The sequence below is a fragment of the Labeo rohita genome, chromosome 10 (assembly GCF_022985175.1).
Source record: "Labeo rohita strain BAU-BD-2019 chromosome 10, IGBB_LRoh.1.0, whole genome shotgun sequence".
NCBI classification, from domain to species: Eukaryota; Metazoa; Chordata; class Actinopteri; order Cypriniformes; family Cyprinidae; genus Labeo; species Labeo rohita.
This window is the reverse complement of record NC_066878.1, coordinates 10,449,622-10,473,211: the sequence shown is the minus strand read 5'-3', so window position 1 is coordinate 10,473,211 and position 23,590 is coordinate 10,449,622. Positions and strand designations below refer to the sequence as shown.

The following is a 23,590-nucleotide window of genomic DNA, read 5'->3' as shown; positions in this document are numbered from 1 at the left end:
AATATAAAGCGTTTGCTTTTATACAAACATTGAAGACATAAGGTTTTCTTTTACTTTTTACATAAATTACATTTCAAATAAACTGCAATACTTTGATTATACAGTCAGATTTTACTCAATATTGTTATTGCTAATTAAAAAAAGATCTCCTACTGAAAGTGAATGTGAAGGTCCATTAAGATGAGTTTTAATCTGCTTTTTCCTCCTGAAAGAATATCTGTGACTATTAAATCTGCAATAAAAGGTGGGCAATGAATGTTAAGTTCTGTACTAATAACCTTCCATAAAAGCCTGTACTTATGACTAGGTCTCAAAATATTCCTATCGGAACAAAACACAGAACACACTAAAGACAAAGAAGAGATCGTACACAACCCTGATGTCAGTATGATCTTTTACATGGCTTAACCCGCATATCCTGACTATGGCAGACAGGTAATTACTGATTCGATCGTTTTGGTAGGATCTGAAATGACGATGACCAAAAATAATCCAGCATCACCTTCAGAGGTGTCCAACTGTGCTTTAAAAACTGTCTATGTATTTACCTGAAAACAACAGATTAAAATTTTCTTTTAAACATTTTATACTCTCTAAGCCGATTAGTTAATGACTATAAAACACAGAGGTCGCAGGTCAGATCCCGAGCGGTCCAGGAATTGCTGAGTTAGCGTGAACAAATACCTGCTCTGTCACTCTGTCCTTGAAAATCCAATATCCTATGAACTTCAAATCATCTTCAGACAAACCGATGCTGATATTGTGCACACATAGAGGTCACATCTTGCCTGCGGTAATTACATTTCAAAATGTTTCAGATCCACATCAGCGTAAACATATAACTGCCTTCACACTTTCACTTCACATTTAATGACATACAGCGCCAGGGCGAGAGAATGTAAGAGAGATATTGTGTGCAAGAGTTTTCCGTGCCTTTGTGTCATTGTTGGTCTATGGGAAGACAACTCGCAGATACCCACGGGCCTGTCAGCCCAGCTGCACGTCCATGTTGATGGGATACATCACATATCTGGGGTCAAGTTTCGGTGTGAAGTCGCCGAATTGCTTGGAAGCCTCGGTCCCGAAAACATCGAGCACTTTTCTGTTCATCAGAGCAAACCTGGACAGAAAAATCAATAGTTTGATGTGTTCAAGAACTCGTATGCATAATAAAACTTATTAATCATATTTTCCACTAATACTCACCTGCCCTTTGTCAACCGCAGTAGAAACTTCCAGTACGATGGTCTCAGATTTTGCACTTCCATAACCGCCTGATCAGATCCACCCAGGACATATTAAACAAAATTTAAAAATAAATGCTCAATGAGTAAATGTCTTAATTTTGCACAGCAAATCTATTTTCTAGGATTTAAGACGCGATAGACTTATTTTTGTTGGGATTTTATGCTTGTGCTGCCTTAAAAGACACTTGGCGTGATTTTCATTCAGTTCATGACTGAGTCATCAATAAGTCACAGTGGCACAAACGGCTTCTGCATTTTAATGTGGCTTGTATTTTCCCTTTGTATAAAAGTGTCCTTGGTTATGCAGAAGGGGCTTTAGTGATGTACATTTTAAAAACATTTAAACTTACCGCTTGAAAACAGATGGCAGTGGAGATGGCATAGATTACAGTGTCAGCCTCAGGGAAGTATGGGAACTTGCCTGCCTCGATCCCCTTGAAATACAGTGTCTAGAAAGACAGTGAATATATTATTAGTAGATTATATGTTCACCAGGGGCGTTCATTCTAAGGAGGCAAGCGATATTGCTACTGGATGAGGAAAAAAAAAAAAGAAAAAAAAAAAAAAGGTAAAACACCATTATTACAAAATCTAACATTCAAAAGTGTATAAATCACTCATTTATCTAAAGAAACATTGTCCAACAGCAACACCAGCAGGTAAAATTACAACAGGAGTCTGCGTCTCTTATACAACGGTGTTTTAGTGCCACAAAAAAGAAAATACAAATCTAAGATTATGAAATTAAAGTCATAATATTTTGAGAATAAAGTCGAAATATCATGAGAATAAAGTCAAAATATTTGAGAATAAAGTCAAAATTACGAGAATTAATACGTAGCATTTACAAGTTTAAAGTTATAATATTTTGAGAGTATATTCTAGCCTATTGTGCATGCAAATGGCCTGGGAGCACCGGGAGATATTCCAAAGTCTCAGCTTTCAAAATCTGAGTTTTATAGTGAAATACAAACATTATGTCTATTACAATAATGTGTTTTTCACGCTCTTTAATGTGACTGTGTAATGTGTAATGATCACTGTATTCGCCTCAGTTTAAGCGGCATGAGAATCAGTCATCTTTCTGATTACAAACAGACATTTGTTTCATTAAATTAGGCTACACTGTTTTTTCATTCCTTCTGATGTTCCTTCACCTTTATATTGTGCTATAAACTTGAAATAAAGAGGAAAAACACTTATCATTTGTATTTTGTGATTAAACTGACAGAATTTGAAAGCTGAGCTGTGTTAGATTAAAAGCAACAAAGCACAAAATGATAGTGACTACTGACGCGCTACAAATAACGAATGGAAGATGTTACATATTATTTCCGATCATCATACCGTGACGAAAACAGCTTGTGAATAATCAATTTATATACCTCAGAAAAGACAATATAACTTGTGTTAACAAGATGGAGTCTACTTCAACCTTTAGAACGTTTTATTGTTGTTTTTAATTAAATACATGTGAGGAATGAAAGATTGGATGCCACAGACACTTTTGAGGAGTAGGTGGTGAAGTTTTCAAAGAAAACAGTAGAATTTAATAAAATGAATGTCTCATTGTAATCGAAAAGACGAGTAATACACATGAATACAGCGATCTGTCCCGCCACATTAAAGAGCGTGGAAAGCAAATTATTGCAAGACACGCTATTTGTATTTCGCTATATTTTATATATATATATATATATATATATATATATATTTTTATATTTATATTAAAAGTACAAAAAGCACAAAGCTTATTGCTATTATTGGGTGGCTGTTGCACTACACTGAATGCAATCGAAGTATAATATTATTTCCAAGCATACTGTCCCTGCAAGTATCACATGGTATGATTTATAATAATACATTATTATTATATTCAATACCACATATATTATACCACATATATTCAAATAAATTGCTACGATTTAATTCTCAAAACATTTCGACTTTATTTTCTACTTTATTCTCAAAACACATTTTGGCTTTATTTTCGACTTTATTCTCAAAAAAACATTGCAACTTTATTCTCGAAAAACATTCCGACTTTATTAACCAAAAAAAAATTTACTTTATTTTCTACTTTATTCTTGGAAAAAAAACACTGTGACTTTATTCTTGAAAAACACTTTGACTTTGTTGTCTACTTTATTCTCAAAAAACATTCAGATTTTATTCACCAAAAAAAAAAAACAACTGGACTTTATTTTCGACGTTATTCTCGAAAAAACATTGCGACTTCTTTCCGAAAAACATTCCGACTTTATTCACCAAACATTTTGACTCTATTTTCGACTTTATTCTCGAAAAACATCTCGATTTTATTTGCAAAAGTCGCAAAACTTTTATACTTTATTTTTAAAATATTATGACTTTAATCTTGTAATTTTAGATTTTATTTTTTAACAAGGCACTAAAATGCCATCACATTCTCACCTCCCCTGAGCCCACAGAGTTTTAACAAACCCTCTAAGCGTGCAGTGAGTTTGGTGGGGGGGTAACTGAGAATGAATGAGGGAAAGTCACGTGAGAGGAGGCAATGCCTCCATTGCAATATGACTGGTTACGTTGGGCGTTCCTCATTCGCGAATCAGTCTGACTGAACAATATAATGGCGTTAATGGGAAGACTAATTTAAAAAAGCAAGTAAACAACTCACACATTTAGATATAACCACTTTGTTACGTCCAAATAAGACATGGCATGAAAACATGATCTGTGAGAGTTTTTAGTGAGTAATCAGATGAAATTTCAAGTAAATCTGTGTCTGTGACCAGTATTTACCAGGCTTAAATGACTAATGATCCGAAAAATTACAAAAACAGTTAAAAGTTAACTATTAAAAAGAATAGCTGAACATTTGGAGTAAATGTAAAATGCTTAAAAACACAATTTGGTCTATTCATAATTCTCAGAGACACCAGAGAAATCACTGAGAAGCAAGCCCTAGTCATGTGAAATCACTAAAAACCCATAAAATCATTACCTCCACCAGTTTGGAGAAGAGGTACATGGAGATGGTAGTGCTCTTGTAAAAGAACATTGAGGTGCCAGCAAGAAAACCTGATAAGATAAATGCAGAAAATGGTGAGTTGAGAATCTCTAATGGCTGTGCAAAGGGAAAAGGGTTCAAAACACTCTTTACCTGCTATTAGAGCATGGAGCTCGTCGTCCAGGTTACGCATCCATCTCAGTAAACAGCTTGTGCCCTTTCATAAAATAGAAATGAGATGGAGAGAAATTCCACATCTGAAAAAAACGTAACTGAGAAAGGTGAAAAAAACAAAAAAAAAAAAACTACAGAGAAACCTGACATCTTATAGGAAAAACCAGCACTGGATCTCAGTGGAGGTGAAGTACCTTGTATATACTGACAAAAGATCCCAAGAAAGCTCCTAGCTGGAAGTTCTCTTTGTTGTAGAACAGCCAGAGCAGTCGAGAGGGTTTCGTGAAGGCCTGTCTGAATGCTGATGGAACCTTCAAACAGCATTGAATGAGGTAACCCACGCTGAACATTCGGATGAAACCCTTCAAAAACACAAAGCCACCAAATAAAGCATCTCAGAAGCCGCTCTCCAACAACTTCACATCAGCTGTCAGTTAGTGAGCAAAGGGCACCGCTATATCGACAGAGCCTTTAACCCAGATCAACGCAACACGTTTATGCATTCCCATTCCATCTCTCTTCCATGCAAACACCAACGCTTAGAACAAACAGATGAGTGGTTTGAAAGAGAGCAGGTTACTAGGTCTCAGACTCTTACTTTAACACAGTAGGAGATGCAGTTGTCTTGATGGTGTTTGCAACATCTATGCCTGGGTCCATGTTTGCATCTGAAGGGGACAACATACACAGAATGAATGACAAATGCAAAGTATGTTATGAGGCAGGGGAACATTCATGCATGAAAATGAAGCTGAATGTCGAGCAAGCAGGACCGAAAATTAACTCCAAGTGTCAAATGCAAGTAAAACACCATTTTTACCCGCTATTGTTCTATATACACTACCAGTCAAAAGTTTTTGAACAGTAAGACTTTTAATGTTTTTAAAGAAGTCTCTTCTGCTCACCAAGCACGCATTTATTTGATCCAAAGTACAGCAAAAACAGTCAAATTTTGAATATTTTTACCATTTTAAATAGCTGCTTTCTATTTAAATTTATTTTATTTTATTCAAAGCAAAATTTTCTTATTGAATTTTCAAAAACTTTTCAAAACATTTCTTCTTATTGTTATTATTAATACTTAAAACAGTTTTTTGAGGATTCTTTGATGAATGGAAAGATTCAAAGATCAAAGGCTTAGAGTCAATATATTCTTTTTTTTTTGTAGGGTGGGAGATTATATAAATTACTATAAATTAATACTTCTGTTTAGCAAGGATGCTTTAAATTGTTCAAAAGTGATGATAAAGACATTTCTAATGTTACATCAGATTTTTATTTCAGATACAGATTCTATCTGCTGTTCTTCTGAACTTTCAGCAAATAAACCTGAAAAAATTTACTCAGCTGTTTCCAACATAGTAATACATGTTTTCTAAGCAGCAAATTAGAATATTAGAATAATTTCTGAAAGATCGTGTGACTGGAGTAATGATGCTAAAAATTCAGCTTTGAAATCACAGGAATAAATTACATTTTAAAATATATATTAAAATAGAAAACAGTTATTTTAAATTTCAAAATTGTACTGTTTTTGCTGTACTGTTTTAGATCAAATAAATATTAAAAAACATTAAAAATCTTAGTGTTCAAAAACTTTTGACTGGTAGTGTTCATTTTGAGTATTTTTTTTTAAGAAATTAATGTTTTTATTCAGCAAAGACACATTAAATTGATTACACTGAAATTAAAGTGACACTAAAGACATTTAAAATACAACAAATGATTTCTATTTCAAATAATTGCTGTTCTTTTGAACACTCCATTCATCAAAAATATCAAGCAGCAATGGCTTTTAAAGGGAACCCCAGGTATTAAGTATTAAGATTTTTATGGCTTAATATAATGTAAATTATGTCTCTTACTGAAATATGCAGTAGAAATCCCATGACAGATTTACCTTATTTTAAAAACACATCGTTTTATACATATTTTGGACTATGGGGGGGCGCCATTATTTCAGTGACATGAAATGGTTGTACTTGGTGTGCTACTGACGCTACCTGTTGCTATTTTTACCACAGCACAACTTGGAAAATAACATACTGATACAATGACCATAGCTACTGAAAGAGCTTACAGGAGGCGATGGATATAAGCGTAGACTTAAACCAAATGCTGTACCATCGCCCAGATATCGAGTGAAATCCGCACTGAGAAACTCTTTTGGTGTCATGACAAGCATCGGCATGTTTACCTGCCAGGATGGCATCTAGCATTTCTTGTCACTGCCTGTCTCTGTTTGCAAGCTCTTTCAGTAGCTGTGGTCTACTAAAAATCTCAGAGGCATCAGCGCTAAAGTGCGGAGAACAAAGACGCGGGTCTTTAGAAAGTTTTTTTGTCCACAGGCATCTTCCTATCCTTTTCTCCTTCTCTTATCGCTAGGAAAAGCAGTGAAGGCTTAACATCAGGTCTCTTGTTGCCCTTCAAGTGAAAATTACAACCGAAAGCTGCAGGTCGCATCGTGTCAGCGTTTTATTTTCCGAGCTGCGTTGTGGTAAAAATAGCAACAGGTTGCACCAGTAGCTCACTGAGTGCAACCACTTCTTGTATGTTTTCTAGGTATATTTCTGTCACTCACATAGAGTCTAGGAGTTTGCGTGTAAATGCTCTGATGCAGCTCCCCCTGGAGGCAGGCGTGCGCTCCGGTCTCTCATCCAGTGGCTGTGCGTCCCTCTCCGAACCCTGTCCGTACGTGTGCTCAGCCAGACAAGAGTGTGTTGGGATCTCTTCCTTGCCAACTATAAATCTGCCACAGCCAGACACATAATCTCCATTAACAGTCTGACACGAGTTGACTATGCTCTTAACAGGGTGTTTCTTAAGGCTTTAGGATTAATGGGCAAATCCTTGGGAATTTAAGAACTACGTAAAGTCATGTTAATCGATATACAAACTTACTTTAAGGCAGAGAACGCGAAGCCATTCAGTCCGTCTTTACTCCTGAAGATAAAACCAGAAATTGGAAAGTTAAAAGGGTCAGCCTTTGTAATTGAACAGCTAGGTTTGTATTTTGTTCTGAGGAGTGTGCCTGTCTCAATCCTGCTCCTGGAGGACCTCAGCAAGTCTTGGAGGAGCCTCTACTAATGAGAACTTGATGTGTTGAAGAAATGAGATAACCAGGTTTGGCGTCCTCCAGGACTAGGATTGAGAGGCAGTAACCTGACCAACTGACCTGAAGAAAAACATGTAGAGAGAAGCAGTCAAGCAGAAGAGAAGAACCTGGGGGGGAAAAAAAGTGGAAATTATGAAACAGATGTCACATGAAACTTTACGATCCGGTCAAGGTTTGTTCACAGTAATAAAGCTTAAGCAAGTATGTAAAGTGGCATTGCCTTATTAGCACCAAATGATCTCAACGCATGATATAATAAGGTCCACATATGCCAACGTTGGGTTTAGTACACGTCTTTTATGCTCATTTGATATAAAATACAATAAAATTATCAATATTGTGAAATATTATTACCATTTGAAAAACATTAAAATAGAAAACAGTTGTTTTTAAATGCAATTTATTCCTGTGATGTCAAAGCTGAATTTTCGGTCCTCAATGTCACATGATCCTTCAGAGATCATTCTAATATACTGATTTGGTCTCAAGAATCATTTCTTATTATTATCATCAATGTTGAAAACAGTTAACATTTTGAAATCTTTTTTCCTGATGAACAGAAAGTTCAAAAGAACATTTATTTGAAATAGAAATCTTTTTAACACTATAAATGTCTGTGGTTACTTCTGATCATTGTAATGCCTCCTTGCTGAATAAAAGTATTAATTTCTTTCAAAAAATTCTTACTAATGCCAAACTTTTGAACACTAGCATGAACTGTAACGTACCTCTCCATGTTTCATAGGCTTAACAAGACCCCTTGTGACAGCCATGCGGAAAATCGTCTCCGTTGCCTGGAAATGACACGGAGCACTTAAGATCAAAATCAGTCGAGGTTTCCTTGAAACAGACAGTTTTGATCACAGCTTTCCAGAAAAAGTAACATAAGTGACAGATAACAGATGTGATGTTGACTACTGCCAGGAAATGATCATGCAACTATGAAAGAAGTGTCAAGACATAACGCAGTGGAACTGAAAAGAAGCAATGCTGAATCGTCTCACCAAGTTCGCCATGTAAATGGTTAGGAGTCCTCTCCTGAATAAGACAGACAGACAAATTGAATAAGATCTCTTTATATGCAAAGAAATGAGTTTTTTCACCAAGAACGATAACTATAATGAATATAGCTGCAAGCAGTGATTGCCTTGGTTCAGGCGCTTTAAGGCATTTAAGCAGATTATGAAAAAAGATATTATTTAGCAAGCTTGTAACCGCCTAAATCAGTGATTTAAAAAAGCATTTTTGGCAAATCCTTGTAATTTACCATAGAAATATTATGTTTTTTTTAATGATTATGACTGTTATAGTGCCAACTGTGGTCCGATCTCCTTAAAACTTTGCATGCTTGTTTAGAATCACCAGGTTTTGTGAAGTTTTGAGTTTTCCTTTAGGCTTTATAGGATTTTGGGTAAATTTTGACAAGCCCCTTTTCTGAATGACCCTGTTGTAGCCTCCCAAAGGGTAAATTTCAACATTTTTTTGATAATTATTAACCTAGAGAGTCCAGAGAATTGTTTTTATTTCCAAATTGAGTGAAAATCATTTAACAAACTATTTGATTGACAGCAGTGGTTCTAGAAGCAAAGTTGTCCATATGAGGAGTTCTATTGTATGGAACGAATATCATGCGTATGTATGAAAAACTACGTGACGTACAATCATTTACGCCCTTGAAAAGTGCGATATTGTCCCCCAGTGGCTGATTTCTTTCAAAATGTTCTCAGACCTTTGGGGCCGTGAGTCAAACAGGCCCACCGATTTTTGTTCTGATCGGCCTCGCTTTTTTAAAATACGCAAATGTCCTTACAGACACTTGTGGCACTTTGGACCAAGACCGTGCACACCAATTTTCATGTTGAAAGGACAAATGGGAGCACAGTTATAGCTATTTTTATGATTTTTCCCCTCTAAATAACACCACCAAGTGGCCAAGCTTCGGGATTTTTTTCCTGTGATCTCTAAGTCTCTATGACTTTCGGTTTGGTCTGCACGATCTGTTTTACGTGGAGATCGCTGATCTGTGACCATTCTAACAATTACAATAAGGTTTCAGTGCTATGTGCTTGAACCCCTAATAAAATTTTAATAATCATTCTAATTCTAGTGAATTGGTTACAGGAATGGTTCACCCACAAATGAAAATTCTATCATTAATTACTGCCCCTCATATCGTTTCAAACCCACCAGACCTTCATTTATCGTCTGAACACAAATTAAGATATTTTTGATAAAATCCAAGAGCTTTCTGACCCTGCAAAAATATCTTAACTTGTGTTCTGAAGATGAACGTCTTTCAAGTTTGGAATGGCATGACGGTGAGTAGCTAATGACAGAATTTTCATTTTTGGGTGAACTATCCCTTAGTATGTCCACAAAGCAAATATAACGATAACAACACTGAGGTACAATATCATCAGAATCACTTTCAGAGTGACTTTTCCTGCTGATGAACAAATAAAAAAAAAAAAAAAAAAAAAAAAAAAGGCCAATCAGAATCCACCTGACTGAAGAGCTTGAGCATTTAAAGCAACAGACGACAAAACTGCATTGCATGTCTACTACAAACAGTGTGGATGCTAATATAGTTATTGTTCTAGTTATTGTTCTTGGTGTAAAAGGGCCTTTACTCTTTTCCATTAGAGTAATTTCCATATGCAAGTTCAGTGTACATTTGGTTTAAACTTTGGATAATTTGTATAAAATTTGTACAACAAAAAGCCTAAAGGAAATCTGTGAGGAAATGTCAGGGCTAACCTGCTTTTCCGCTCTATCAGTATGGCGATGTATGAAGCCGGCAGTGCCGCACCAAAACCAGCTGACCAGGAGTAGAAACGTCCCAACAGCTTCCTGAATAATAGAGGAAAAAGAAAGGAAACAATGGAAATGATAGCTGGTCGTTTACAGTCATGATCAAACGGACGTGCTTTCAACTGAGGACAATATCACGGTTGAATATTTCTCTCATTTAGAAGGAATTTAAATAATTAATTCACAAATTAGGTGAGTGGAGCAGTCATGCGATGCCAGTCATAAATCTCATAATTGCATAATTTATTTGATGTGTCAAAGGTCTTAATCCTATTTGAATGGATACGTGCGGACACTTGAAACGGCTGATAAGGACAGGGATTCAAAGGTTGCTCATGTTCGAACGACCGCACACGTGGGATGGCAGACGTTTCCAAGAATTGCTTGTAAGCAGAATTTTTTGAAGATTACCGAAGAATGCAGAAAAACGCAATGTAGAGGCCTCCATTTGCAGTCAGGAAGGAAGTGGATTGCAGGATCTCGGGAAGCAGCCTTTTCTTATAATAATCCTTTTTCCTTCTTCTTAAAATGGCTGCAATCTAAAACAGGAAAAAAATGAATTGCATGTTAGGGAAATTTTCTGACCATTTATGACTTAAGCTCTCAGTGCATTATTTGCGTAACTCAAGCAACATTGGTTTCTGCATATAACATGTTAGTGCTCTGTGGTTTGTTACCCAAATACCACTAACCTACTGTCTAATAACAAAATGAGCCATAGTTTCTGCGAAACCGAATCGAATGCCAACTCTGCAACCCTACAGTTGCACAACTTTGAACTGGTTTTGCAATGGAAGCTTATGACACATCTAAAGTTGACACAACCATGATCCTTCTGTTAGATCTATAAATACTGTCCACCAGTTATAGTAACTCATCACAGGCAAGTAAATACAAGAGAACATTCTCTGATGAATACATTTACTAAAGCAGCATTTACCCAACAACTTCCTCACGTGGAACAGTAATTAAAACTAAGGGCTCATAACCAGAAGGTTGCTGGTTTGAGTCCATGAACTGCTATTGTGTCCTAAAAAGCACTGCACTTAAATTTAGCTCCTCTGAACAGAACTGGTTAAAATTATACACATTTTCATATTTTTGTGTGATAGTTACGGTGTAAAAATAACTTTTCACCAATGTTCAGTCAGAAGTTCAGTTAAGGTCATATTTTCTTCTCATGTCACTCATCGGTTCTAGATGTTAGATATAGATGATATACATAAATACAAAAAACACAATATAAAAATTGTTCAGACTGGCATTAACAGTTCATTCAAGAATGAATAATTGCTAATGACCAGTTTAATGAGGTCAAATCGTTCAGACCGATTCGTGAAGGAGTACTTTAAGCCGATTCACTGAAAAGACCAAATTTGTTTACGAATCCGACATAATTATCAGGAAGTTTTAATGTGAGCCAGTGGAAATCCTGGTCAAATAAAGCTCAGTATTAATCTAAATCTGCTACCAAACAAGCTCTGGTGAAGAGTAATGGTTTAATGAGAATGACTGTGCAAATCCAATAGAAAAACTAGTCAGTTTATTAACAAATTAAGTGCGACATGCAAAATTAATTCACCACATAATTCAAAAGAACGAAACAAAAAGCAAAAGTGCTTAAGTTTTGCAAAAAGTTCCGCAGAGGATCGCATGACAGTTTTATCACTATCATCCAACAGCTCCCTGTCGCGTTATCTGAGCCTGTCATCAGTCCAACGACATTTTTCTACTTTGAATGCTATTAAATGTAAAACATGACGGGTTGAGACTCACGTCTTTGTGTTTATTTCTAAATAACTTTACAGCTGTTACGGGCCCTCGCATCGTCCTGCAGGACACTGATGATGTAGCTGCCAGGCTAACTGCGCCCTTGCCCCGGTGCATTAACGGATAGCCCCGCGCTGATACACTCACCAGATACAGAGGAGCATATATCTTGAAGGAGACCTCCAGAGCGCCGGCTGTCACCTGCAGGGTGGAGGTCGTACATGAGGGATTCCAAGTGTGCCCTAACTCATAGCAGCTATGCGGTAAGGACTTGCTGAGAGCAGCCATGTTTAGCACCGCACCGCGGGAGCGCGCGTCCACTGTTTCTTGCAAGAGCGCTCCCGATGGACGCGCGCTCCCTAGGAGGGCAGATAATGGATAATAGGAGGATTAACAAAGCAGACACAACACCTGCCAGTTATTGTTTCCACAGTGAACAGATTAATTGATAGATTATATAATCATTAATAATTAATCTTCGGAACACACACGCAAAAAAAGATATTACTGCTTTCTGACCGTAGACAGCAATATAATTACTACGTTCAAGGGCCAGAAAGGTAGTAAAGCACATCGATGGTTCAATAATAATTTTATGTAACTACGGGAATACATTTTGTGCACAAAGACAAAAAATAACGACTTTTCTCTTCCATGTCACTCTTGGTTGACAGGTTTTCACAACAAAACATGCCAAGTCGTGTTTTGGTGGGGGTCCTCTGGTAAAAAAATGCTTTCTGGGGGGTAAAATACAGTATGCATTTTTTGGCAAGGTTGCCTGGTAAAACGGGGCTAAATATCATGTTATTAGGGTCGCTTAAAGCCGTGACAACAATCTTAAAATTACAGACTTGGCGAGACTAGATGCACAGGGCCTTGTTTACAATCAGAGAAATACAAAAAAAAAAAAAAGTTAAGCTGCTAGCAGTGTTGAAAGGCCCTTCTTGCACCCGGGCTCACTGCCACCCTATGGTTTTAGGAAAACAGCCAATAAGCATTTAAAGGCCCTTTCCCAAATGGAACACTTCATGTGCACATGCAGTCTTATAGACTTACAACCCTGATAGCACAGGTACATCTCAAAGAAGGTGCCATTTGGGACAGAGCCAAAGTGGTAAATATAAAAGAAACATGTCAAAGTCATTTATATGTGCCAAACTTCATGCTTCCAGCTGGTGGGGCTATGAATGACTGAATATTGGCATGTAGATGTCTTCAAGCCAGGACGTTGATCAAACATATGAAGTCTGGTGCAGATTGGACATTGAACGTTCAAGTTACTGTAAAACGAGTCCTTTCCTGTTGCCAGCAGGTGGTGATATGATTATAACAGGATACTGGGCTTTAGTTGGACTCGGTCCTGGAACGGGTTAAGTTTGGGGCAGATTGGACATTGTATGGTTATAACAACTTTTACATGGTGAAACATTAAACTTTGTCAGGCCGCCACAGACATGCCCTTCAATGAAAACTCAAGATCTTTACAATTTAACATTGCAAAGACCTTTAGAGTAGACTGACCAAATATAATGCTGGTGTCTTTAAACCTTTATGAGTTTGTTAGAGGGTAAAACATGCCACTTCCTGTTGCCAGCAGGTGGATTTATGGCTATAACTGAATACGGTCATGGGCGTGTGTTGAGGACAGAACTCCTAACAAACATGTGAATTTGGTGCAGAAGTATGCCTAAATTAACAACTTCCTGATTCATGGCAAAAGATTTGTCAGGCTACCACAGACAACCCTTCAATGAAAACTCAAGATCTTCACAATTAAATGTCAAAAGGGCTTTAAATTGCACTGACCAAATCTGGTGTTGATCTGTTTAAATCTCTAGTTTAAATACGCCTGAAAATAGCAAAAACGGCACAAAACTTGATGAGAAAATTCAAAATAACAGACTTCCTGTTAGGTTTCGGACTTCATACTACAGTACTTTTTTGTAGGTGTCGGTGTGTTACATGTGTCTACCGAATTTCGTACATGTATGTGAAACATAGCTTGAGGGGCACTTTGTTGAAATTTTATAGGTAGTTTTGTCACACCCACTTCTGAAATATCTTTTGGCATGTGTGCAGTTTCATGCATTTTTGAGCATGTTTAGGACCTCAAAAATGCTATTCATTTTGGAGGAGAAGAATAATCTGAGCAATTCCAATAGGGTCCTCAGGCCCTAATTACAAGCAGAGGAATGTACATGCATGCGTTGTGGCCCTCTCGTGAACGCAAGGCAGAGACTGACGTGGAAGAGAAGAAATTGTTGAATAAACTTGTTACTTTTGTTGTCTTTCTGTAAAAGTACTCTCATGGCATACTAAAATCATGGTTGTGAACACTTGATCTCAGTGCTTAAATTTGGGGAAGAAAGGGGTGAATGAACTCAGCACAGCGATAACAACAACAAGGATTCCAATTACTACAATACACTACCATGCTGATGTAGCTAGATGAATATAATAGCTGCAATTGTGCAAACTACTGTAATTACTGATTTTATGAAAGGGAAATTGCAGTTCCATTCCATAAAAGCCATAGTTTATGTGGCTTTGAGATAATCTGTTTTAGAATGTGTACCTCAATATTATAACTTTAGTTTAATAAGCAGTTTAATACATTTTCAAGAATTTTAAACTCTAACAATTACACTGCATTTTGTTGCACTATTTAAAAGAAAAGACAAGGATGCTGACAGCTCAAGTGCCTTTATTGGGACCAGAATAACAGCTCAGAGCCACTCGTTGTTAACATGAATGGCTTCTCTTAAAAAAAACAAAACAAAAAAAAAAAATACAAAAGAATGGGGGCTAGATATTAAATACACAACACTTGAAAAGCTAAGACGGTGACAGGGAGACACAGGTTAGTGACATCATTCATCCTCATCCCAGTCCTTCTTTCCTTGTGGAGCTTTGGGTCCACCAGCTGGCTTGGCCATTATAATCTATGGGGGAGAAGCAGACGCTGTCAGACACTTACAGAGTAAAAGACAAGTCAATTGTGCGCAGTGCAATATCCTGTGAGGAAAAAGTGCTTTTAGTGCATGCGGCATGCAAGTATATCGTGCCAGAAACCCAGAGAAAATGATGCAAGTTAGTGATGCTTGTAAAAAAAACTAGATCTTAAACTTAGTTGGTTTAAAACGAATGGTTAAACGGATCAAAACCTTCTGAATATTTAACAGCATTAAAGGGATAGTTCTCCCAAAAATGAAGATTTTGTCATCATTCACTCACCCTCATGTTGATCCAAACCAAAATATGGACATCTTCCTTATGAATACATAAGAAGTTATTTTGAAGTTTGTTGGTAACCAAACAGTTGCTGGCAGCTATTGACTTCCATAGTATTTGTTTTCATACTATGGAAGTCAATCTCAGCTGTTTGGTACAAAACATCCCACATTCTTCAAAATATCTTCTTTTGTGTTTAAGAGAAGAAAGAAACTCATATAGGTTTGGAACATCTTCCAAGGGTAACTAAATGATAAATTTCACTTTTGGGTGAGCTATTCCTTTAAAGCAACAAACTTTCTCCTCAATTCAAAACTCTCTATTTCATCTGTGGCGTAACAACAGGCTAGACTAATTTCGTCAGCAAATCCATGGTGAATTTCCACACAGTGTTCATGCAACCCGGTTCACTCCAGTGGTTAGGCACTCCAAACAGTGGCGTGTTTTTGTGCACCTTTGCGATATTTTAGGATTTATCATCAATGATGTGTATCAAATTTGTCTGGCTCTTCGTCCCAACTGTCTTTGTCCCAGTGTCCTTGCTGTTTGGGGGCTTTGGGTCCCCCTGCTGGCTTTGCCATAATGATCTGGCATATACACATCACATTATAATCCAGAAACTGAATTGATAAACATGGTCGGAATAAGAAACTTGAACTGAAAAGTAAAGAGCTAACCTGATCCACACGGAGGACGGTGATGGCTGCGTTTGTGGCCAATTTGATTCCCCAGTGCTTGACCAGATATGGTTCGAGGATACCAGCCTCCATCATGTCTTTCACTGCAGGCCCCTCTCCCTGAATAAAAATACATAGTCAACAATTAGATCATAAAATACTTGATTTAGGGTCCTTCTTTCTATTTATCTTATTCATCTTCTGCTTCCAAATTAAAAATAGCTTCTTTTCCATTTACCGTTTACACTTGCAGTCTTTACAAAGCAAGTGCTGTAGACCCCTCACCTCAATATCAAAGCCACAGTTCTTGTTGCCCTCGTGGTGTGCGGCGTACAGTTTCGAGATCAGCTCGTTTCCCCTGACGCCAGAGTTTTCTGCCAGGGCACGGGGCAGTGCTTCAAACGCCTCTGCGAACTTCTTGATGGAGTACTGCTCCAGGCCTGGGCAAGTCTTTAGAGGACATGTTCAAATTATTTACACAGTTCAGGTTGTGCCAACAGCAAAATGAAATGAGATTGATTTGCTTACTTCTCCATAGGAGGTGATGTGTTTTGCCAGCTCAATTTCAGTGGCACCGGCACCCGGACAAAGACGTGCATCCTGAGGGGAAATGTTTTTGTTAGGGTCATATTTTGTCATGAGTTAAGTGTTTTATTGGGGGTGGAGTTTTAAAGTAGCTCACCCTGACAAGGACTTTGAAGGTGTTAACTCCATCATCGATGGCACGCTCAATATCATCCATCAGGTTGTCTGTGGACCCGCGGATTACTAAAGTAGAGATGGCGCCATCCTCTTTATCTAGAAATAAAAGGAGATGACTTGAGCTGTCTGGATACATCACTGAACTAAACAACAATATTTACAAAGCTCAGTTTGCTTAACAAGCTGCACAACCAAGAAAAACTCACAGACATCTACAGTGCCTTGTGAAAGTATTCATACCCCTAAATATATATTTTTTTTATTTTTTACGTTTTATGTTGCAGCCTAATGTTAAACTGCTTTAAACTACTCCCCGCTGTATATAGTTTTGGTAAGCCAGGTATGCTAGCTGTTCTTTACTATAAATAAACAACTACAAAAAAATAAAATAAAATACTGAAATAAGTACATTGCGTAAGTATTCATACCCTTAACTCAGTACTTCGTTGCAGCACCTTTAAAGCCTCAAGTCTTTTTGGCATACACATCTGCATTTGGCAATTATCTGCCATTCTTCACCTCACCTCTTCACCTATCAAGGTCTCTCCAGAAATATCTGATTGGGTTCAAGCCCAGGCTGCTGCTTGGCCACACAAGGACATTGACAGAGTTGTCTATAAGCCACCCGTGCTGTGTGCTTAGAGTCACTGTCCTGTTGGAAGATGAACCTTCTGCCCAGTCTGAGGTTTTTAATGCTCTGCTTTTCATTAAGGCTATCCAATATTTTGCAGTGCTGAGCTCCTTCTACTCTGACTCAGTAGCTGCCGCTGAAAAACAGCTTCACAGCATGAGGCTGCTACCAGCACACTTTAGTGAGTAGAGTTTGGCCACACCGCCATAAAGACCGGATTGGTGGAGTGTTGAAGTGATGTTTGTCCATCTGTAAATTTCTTCTATCTGCATATATGATCATAGAGCTCAACTAGGGTGACCATCAGCTTCTTAGTCACCAGTCTAATGCAGCAGATTTTTTTTCTGAACTCTTCCTCAGATCTTTGCCTTGACGCAAACCTGTTTGAGCTCTACAGGCAGTTATTTTGACCTCAGGGCTTGGTTTTAGCTCTGATATGCATTTTCAGCTGTTAAACCTTTTCTGAGGTGTGTGACTTTCCAAACCATACTCATTCAAATGAATTTGCCACAGTTTAACTCCACTCGAAGTGTAGTAACATCTACAAGTGATATGAGTGCTCCGGCATTAAATTTCAAGTGTCCCAGAAAATGAATATGAATACTTATGCAATGGATTTCTAATAAATTTTTTTTGTTACAAAAAAGTAATTTAGAAGTAAAAAGGGGCGAAAGGTCATTTAAAGCAGTTTAGCATAAGGCTGCAACTTTCATAAAAAAAAACATCTTAATTTGTGTCCAAAAGATGAACGAAGGTCTTGCAGGTTTGGAATGACATGAGGGTGAGTAATTAATGACAGAATTTTCATTTTTGAGTGAACTATCTCTTTAAGTAAATATACAAGAATCAAGCGTTTCCTTACCATGTTTGAAGACAACAACCTGTGTATCTCCAACCTCGGACAGGTATACACTGTCACAGTGTCCCATCTCTTCTGGGGTCGGGGGAGTCTGTTTTGAAAAATCAGCAAGATTGAGTCTGACACAGAGTGACCATAATAATGTGAACTAGCTTAACCACCAACTCGCATTCCAAAAAAAAAAAAAAAAAAAAAAAAAAAAAAAAAAAAAAAAAAAAAAAAGGCACTAGTGAAACAAAACTCAAAATAACTCACCAGTCTGGGCAATGCTGTGGCTCCCACAGTTTTGCATAGTCTTCTGAGGTCCCATTTTGAATTCAGTCTGGGTGAAGTACAAACAGGGTTCATAAATATCACATTTCACTTTTATTCTCATTCTTCATCAAATGGAGACTCAAACACCCCAAAAAGAAGGGCTCTGCCTCTTTCTCACCTCACCACCATGAGCTTGTACTTGTTGGCATAATGAAGAGCCATATCAGCAACTTTGCCTCCAGTCACAACCACATTGGCCCCTGAATCAGCAATAGACTTCACCTGGGCTTCCATCAGGTCCTCTTCTCCTTTACTGAAATTCATGAGCTCCTCTGCATTCTTTATAAGTACTGTTCCCTAAGAAACATTAGAAAAAACTATTATAGGAAAAAAGTCCAAAAAGCAAAGGAGAACATGATTCATTGCACATTTTGAACATCATACAAAGGAAAATACTATGTCAATCCATAGATACAAAAGGAAAAGGAATTTAACCCAATTCAGTGAGCATTTTCCTACCTTTGTTTCAGTAACCATGCAGTCAAATGGACAGGAGAACACTGCTATCTTTGCGTCTTTCACAGATGTGATGTCCCCTTCTGTCTCTTTCTTAAATACCATCCCATGAAGCATCGTAGAAGAGTTCAATCCACAGCCCTACAGAGAGAAAATAAATAAATAAAATAACTGAAACTGACCCACAGACACTAATTAATTTAAAGCAGAGCCTAAATTCAATATTAACTGACACTTACCAATATTTTGCACACTCTGACATTATCGACATTGAAATTGCCAGACTCAGGGAAGATAGAGACTGTAAAATAAGTAATAATAAAATAAAATGATTAAAATGACTCCTAAAACATTATCACAAAATTAAACTGAGCTGTCCCAGAGAACACAGAAGCAATCATTCCTTACCACAGGCCTGCGCGATAAGGTTGGCCAGGAAGTCCTCATTGCCGTACTGTTTGCTCATGACAGCTGAGCGGATCATGGCTGTGGCCTCATCCAGATCGTGCAGGTTCTTCGCAGACGAACAGACGCAATCGGGCAGAATCTCCAGAGCTTTCTTACATGCCATCTCGTAGCCCTCAATCACCTGGCATGAACAATCAACATTATCATAAGCTCAGGCCAATAAGCAATCTATAATGCAAATGAATTATACAGTAGCTCTCAACTTAACATGAATGTACAAGGACTAATTCTACAGTGTAACCCTCATAATGCATTCAGGTCTGTCCTGAACCAAAAGAGATACATAAATTCTAGTAAATACACCTAGTATGGAAACCAAACCTTTGCTCCAGACTCTAAAAACATCATTAGTTTTTTTTTTTTAAATAGTTTTTTAAAGAGATATAACCATTCCATGCAAACCTCTATCCTTACAGTGACATATTGCAATATTGTGATTGTATACTGACCTCTGAAACAGACAGGCCCATCCTCAGCAGCTCTTCTGCAAGATCCAGCAGAGCACCAGCAAACACAAGCACAAAGTTTGTGCCATCGCCTACTTCCTGCTCTTGCATGTGGGATGCCATCACGATCATTTTGGCTGCTGGGTGCTGAACCTTGATGGAAGAAGAAGGGAAAAAAAATAAAGTAAGACATACAATAATATTCTTCTAAATTTTAAGCATTAGGCCTTGTTTTTAATCACAATTTCTATAGACCAATTCAGTGTTTGCAAACAGTGATGATGTTTTTTTGGTGGCAGAAAATGACAATTTTCAAGCGGCAGTCTATGAAAGCCATGAAATAAAAGAATTTAAAAAAAAAAAAAAAGATAAATTTGAGTTTATATTTCAAAAAGTCCACTTCCAGAACAAAAATGTACAGATAATTTACTCACCCCCTTGTCACCCAAGATGTTCATGTCTTTCTTTCTTCACTTGATAAGAAATTATGTTTCTTGAGGTAAACATTCCCGAATTTTTCTCCATATAGTGGACTTCAATGGTGCCCCCAAATTTGAACTTCCAAAATGCAGTTTATATGCAGCTTCAAATGGCTCTAAACGAGCCCAGCCGAGAAAGAAGGGTCTTATCCAGCAAAACGATCAGTCATTTTCAAAACAAATTGACAATTTATATACGTTTTAACCTCATCGTCTTGTCTAGGTCTGCGTGAACTCTGTTTTATTTCCTGTTCAATACGGTTAATACAGTTAGGGTATGTCGAAAAACTCCCATCTCGTTTTCTTTCCCAACTTCAAAATCATCCTGCATCGCTGCATAAGTACCAACTCAGTGTTTTCAAAGTGAACAAGCAGAGAAGACCAAACGTCCTTTAAAAAGGTAAAACAGCGATGTTTTGACGTTGAAGAAGAAAACTGCATTGACCCGGATTACATGTGTATCGCAGAGACGAGACAAGACAAACGTTTGAGGTTAAAAAGTAAATAAATTGTCAATTTGTTTAAAACAATGACAGATCGTTTCGCTAGATAAGACCCTTCTTCCTGGGCTGGGATCATTTAAACTGCATTTTGGAAGTTCAAACTTGGGGGCACCACTGAAGTCTACTACATGTGTTAATGTTTTCCTCAAAAAACATAATTTCTTATCGACTGAAGACAGACAGACATGAACATCTTGTATGACAAGAGGATGAGTAAATTATCTGTACATTTTTGTTCTGGAAGTGGACTTCTCCTTTAATGCACACAATTCCGATAAGAAAAAAAAAAAAACAATGTGTCATTCTCTCTTTTACCCATGGTTCAGAATCATGAGTTTATATTCCACACTTCTGGCTTTTTTTCCTCAGAATTGACAAACTCACAATTGTTAAGTTAAATTGAGTTATAAAGTCCGTATTATGTCCCCTATGAACTGCATATGTGAATATTATGCAGACAAATTGTTCAAATCAAATTCCTGCTTTAAAAGTAGTGTAATCATAGCAGGTTTCATCCATAGTATGTCCGTTTAAATATCTGTGTTTAGTTTCAAATGCCATTTTTTTTGATGACGGCATTCTATAAAAACAATTTGAATTTCGACTCTGACATCCAAAGGCACAACAATAAAATTTCTCTCTTATTCCATGGATTTTATCATTTTTCCTCCAATTATTACCAGTGTTTTTCTGCCACCACAATGCGAGCACAACTGTGGCGTCTACTCCAAATTGGTCTATTATTTACCTCCAGCTCTCTGAGAATGGTGGCAGCATCATTTGTGACAAAGAGTTTCTCCAAGTGGTTGATGACCATTTTGTTCATACCTGTAGAGAATGAAATGATCATATGAAATCCAGTGATATCAACACAAAAAAGGTAACAGACACCAAAGTGAGCAAATAAACCTCACCATTGGGTCCATATGCTGTTCTTGTGGTCTGTGCCAGTTCCTTGCATGCCTGGATGTTCCTGAAAACAGCCTCCTCAAGACCCGAATAGTGCTAATAGTGGAAAACAATTAGCAACCATAAGTCAAATGTCATTTCATATCGAAAATATAAAAACATTAGGGGTTGGTTTGCAGTTTCAATATTCAAAACTGAGTAACATGTTGATTTTCTTACTAAAAATATTTCAAAGTGAAATGGAAATGACATTTCCATAATGCATAGCGTAATATTATTCTAAGAAACTGAGGCAATTTTGCACACACATTATGCAGTAATTGCAGGTTCACACACCATTACTATCATACAAAGAAAACATATAATGATGCCCTTATAATGATGTTTAAAAAAACTGCATTTGTCATAACAATGGGCGTGAATATATATTTTAAAAAATATCAAATGCTCAATGCTTAAAAGCTAAACCGTTACAAAAGCAAATGAAATTGAAATTAAAAACAATTAAACTTTTAAAACAAATTGTGATATCTGGTCAAATCCTATTATAAAACGAAATTATTAGCATTCCAACAATCCAAATGTCCAATGATTACGAATAGGGAACTGCCCTTTTATGGGAAGCCGCATCCTTTATTCTTAAATTATTCGTTTATTTTTTTATAGACGTTAAATAAAACAATACATTTAAATAGTGGTGTGATTCTACAGCTTACAGCTTAAAGTCAATTTCCTTCCTAATATAACTCATAAGTCAGTTGGGTGAGTGATGGAGGTGTGAGGAGTGTCTGTCTGTCAGTGGCACATGTCTTCAGCTAACATGCTAACTTCATTCATCCGTTACTTTCTAATGTAACCTAGCTACTGTCAAACCCTCGATATTTCTTTAAGACATAATGGTAATGACGGCCTCGTACAGAATATTATTCTTCATCTGAAGTCTGAAGCGTGTGCTGCGTTTACCGGTAGTTGGACGCTGTGAGGCCCATGTTCTAGAAACCTCTATGTGGAGTCACTGTGTGCGATATAAAAACATAACAACACAAACAAAACTCTGCTTCAGTAGACCTACCTTCGCACCATCCTTTAACATCTGAGCAAAGCCCGGGGCTTTGGGGACGTGAAGAGCCATTTTGACCGGATAAGATTGATATTAGGTTGATGCTGGATGAGGCTGCAGCGCACGAGAAGCATGCAGCTAAGAAAGAACAGGCGCTGCTGCAGAGCCCAGAAACACCGATTGCTGATCCAAACAGACGAGAGAGTGGAGCGCCGAATGAGTCGATTGATCCCCACCCAACACACAATTTCGATTAATATTCTGAATACATTTACTTATTTATTTTTGAACATGCTTTTAATTTAATGTGTAAAATGTGCACATTTCTTATTTTAAATTGCAAAATAATTCTAATATACCTCATATCCACGTTTTTCCTTAATGCGGAAGCTCTACAAACGAGTGTGTTCATACAGTAATTAAGATAATACATTAAAATAATATGGTAAGACACACCAATCTGCAATATCAAGCAGCAAAACAAGCTGTTTTGTACAGCTAAAAATAACTAAACATGGAGGAGACCTGAAACCAGACACATAAAATCTACAAATTGCCGCATCCACTTTTACGGAAAGAAAAGGGTCAATATATATTGTTAATTATTAATATCACACTGTAAAATATCTCCTGTAGAAATTACAGTAACTTACTGGCAGCAGTTCACCAGCAACTTACTGTAAATTTACTATTATACTGCACTTGTACAGTTTTTACTGTATTTTACTTCTAAAATATACAGTAATTT

The 23,590-nt window shown here is 37.2% G+C and overlaps 2 protein-coding genes across 3 annotated transcripts; both read right to left on the bottom strand.

The window, feature by feature from the left end:
* Positions 1–236: 236 nt before the first annotated feature.
* tmem135 (transmembrane protein 135) lies at positions 237–12,472 on the bottom strand. Its single transcript, XM_051121759.1, has 15 exons — positions 12,254–12,472; positions 10,748–10,875; positions 10,283–10,375; positions 8,530–8,563; positions 8,254–8,319; positions 7,586–7,632; positions 7,312–7,353; positions 6,992–7,159; positions 5,009–5,078; positions 4,605–4,772; positions 4,390–4,453; positions 4,231–4,307; positions 1,598–1,696; positions 1,207–1,274; positions 237–1,120 (listed from the first exon to the last, which is right to left on the bottom strand). Exons 1-15 carry the CDS (start codon positions 12,392–12,394, stop codon positions 988–990), a joined length of 1,398 nt encoding a protein of 465 aa, XP_050977716.1. The 5' UTR covers positions 12,395–12,472; the 3' UTR covers positions 237–987.
* Positions 12,473–14,793: 2,321 nt separating this feature from the next.
* On the bottom strand, positions 14,794–23,022 carry cct8 (chaperonin containing TCP1, subunit 8 (theta)). Of its 2 annotated transcripts, XM_051121574.1 has the most exons (16): positions 22,855–23,022; positions 21,788–21,878; positions 21,622–21,701; positions 19,895–20,044; positions 19,386–19,566; positions 19,217–19,278; positions 18,981–19,118; positions 18,640–18,818; positions 18,462–18,528; positions 18,210–18,297; positions 16,697–16,812; positions 16,543–16,614; positions 16,300–16,464; positions 16,015–16,134; positions 15,792–15,924; positions 14,794–15,048 (listed from the first exon to the last, which is right to left on the bottom strand). In XM_051121574.1, exons 1-15 carry the CDS (start codon positions 22,912–22,914, stop codon positions 15,817–15,819), a joined length of 1,677 nt encoding a protein of 558 aa, XP_050977531.1. In that variant the 5' UTR covers positions 22,915–23,022; the 3' UTR covers positions 14,794–15,048; positions 15,792–15,816. The 2 variants fall into 2 exon arrangements, with proteins under 2 accessions (XP_050977531.1, XP_050977532.1); XM_051121575.1 differs by lacking the exon at positions 15,792–15,924.
* Between the last annotated feature and the right edge of the window lie 568 nt (positions 23,023–23,590).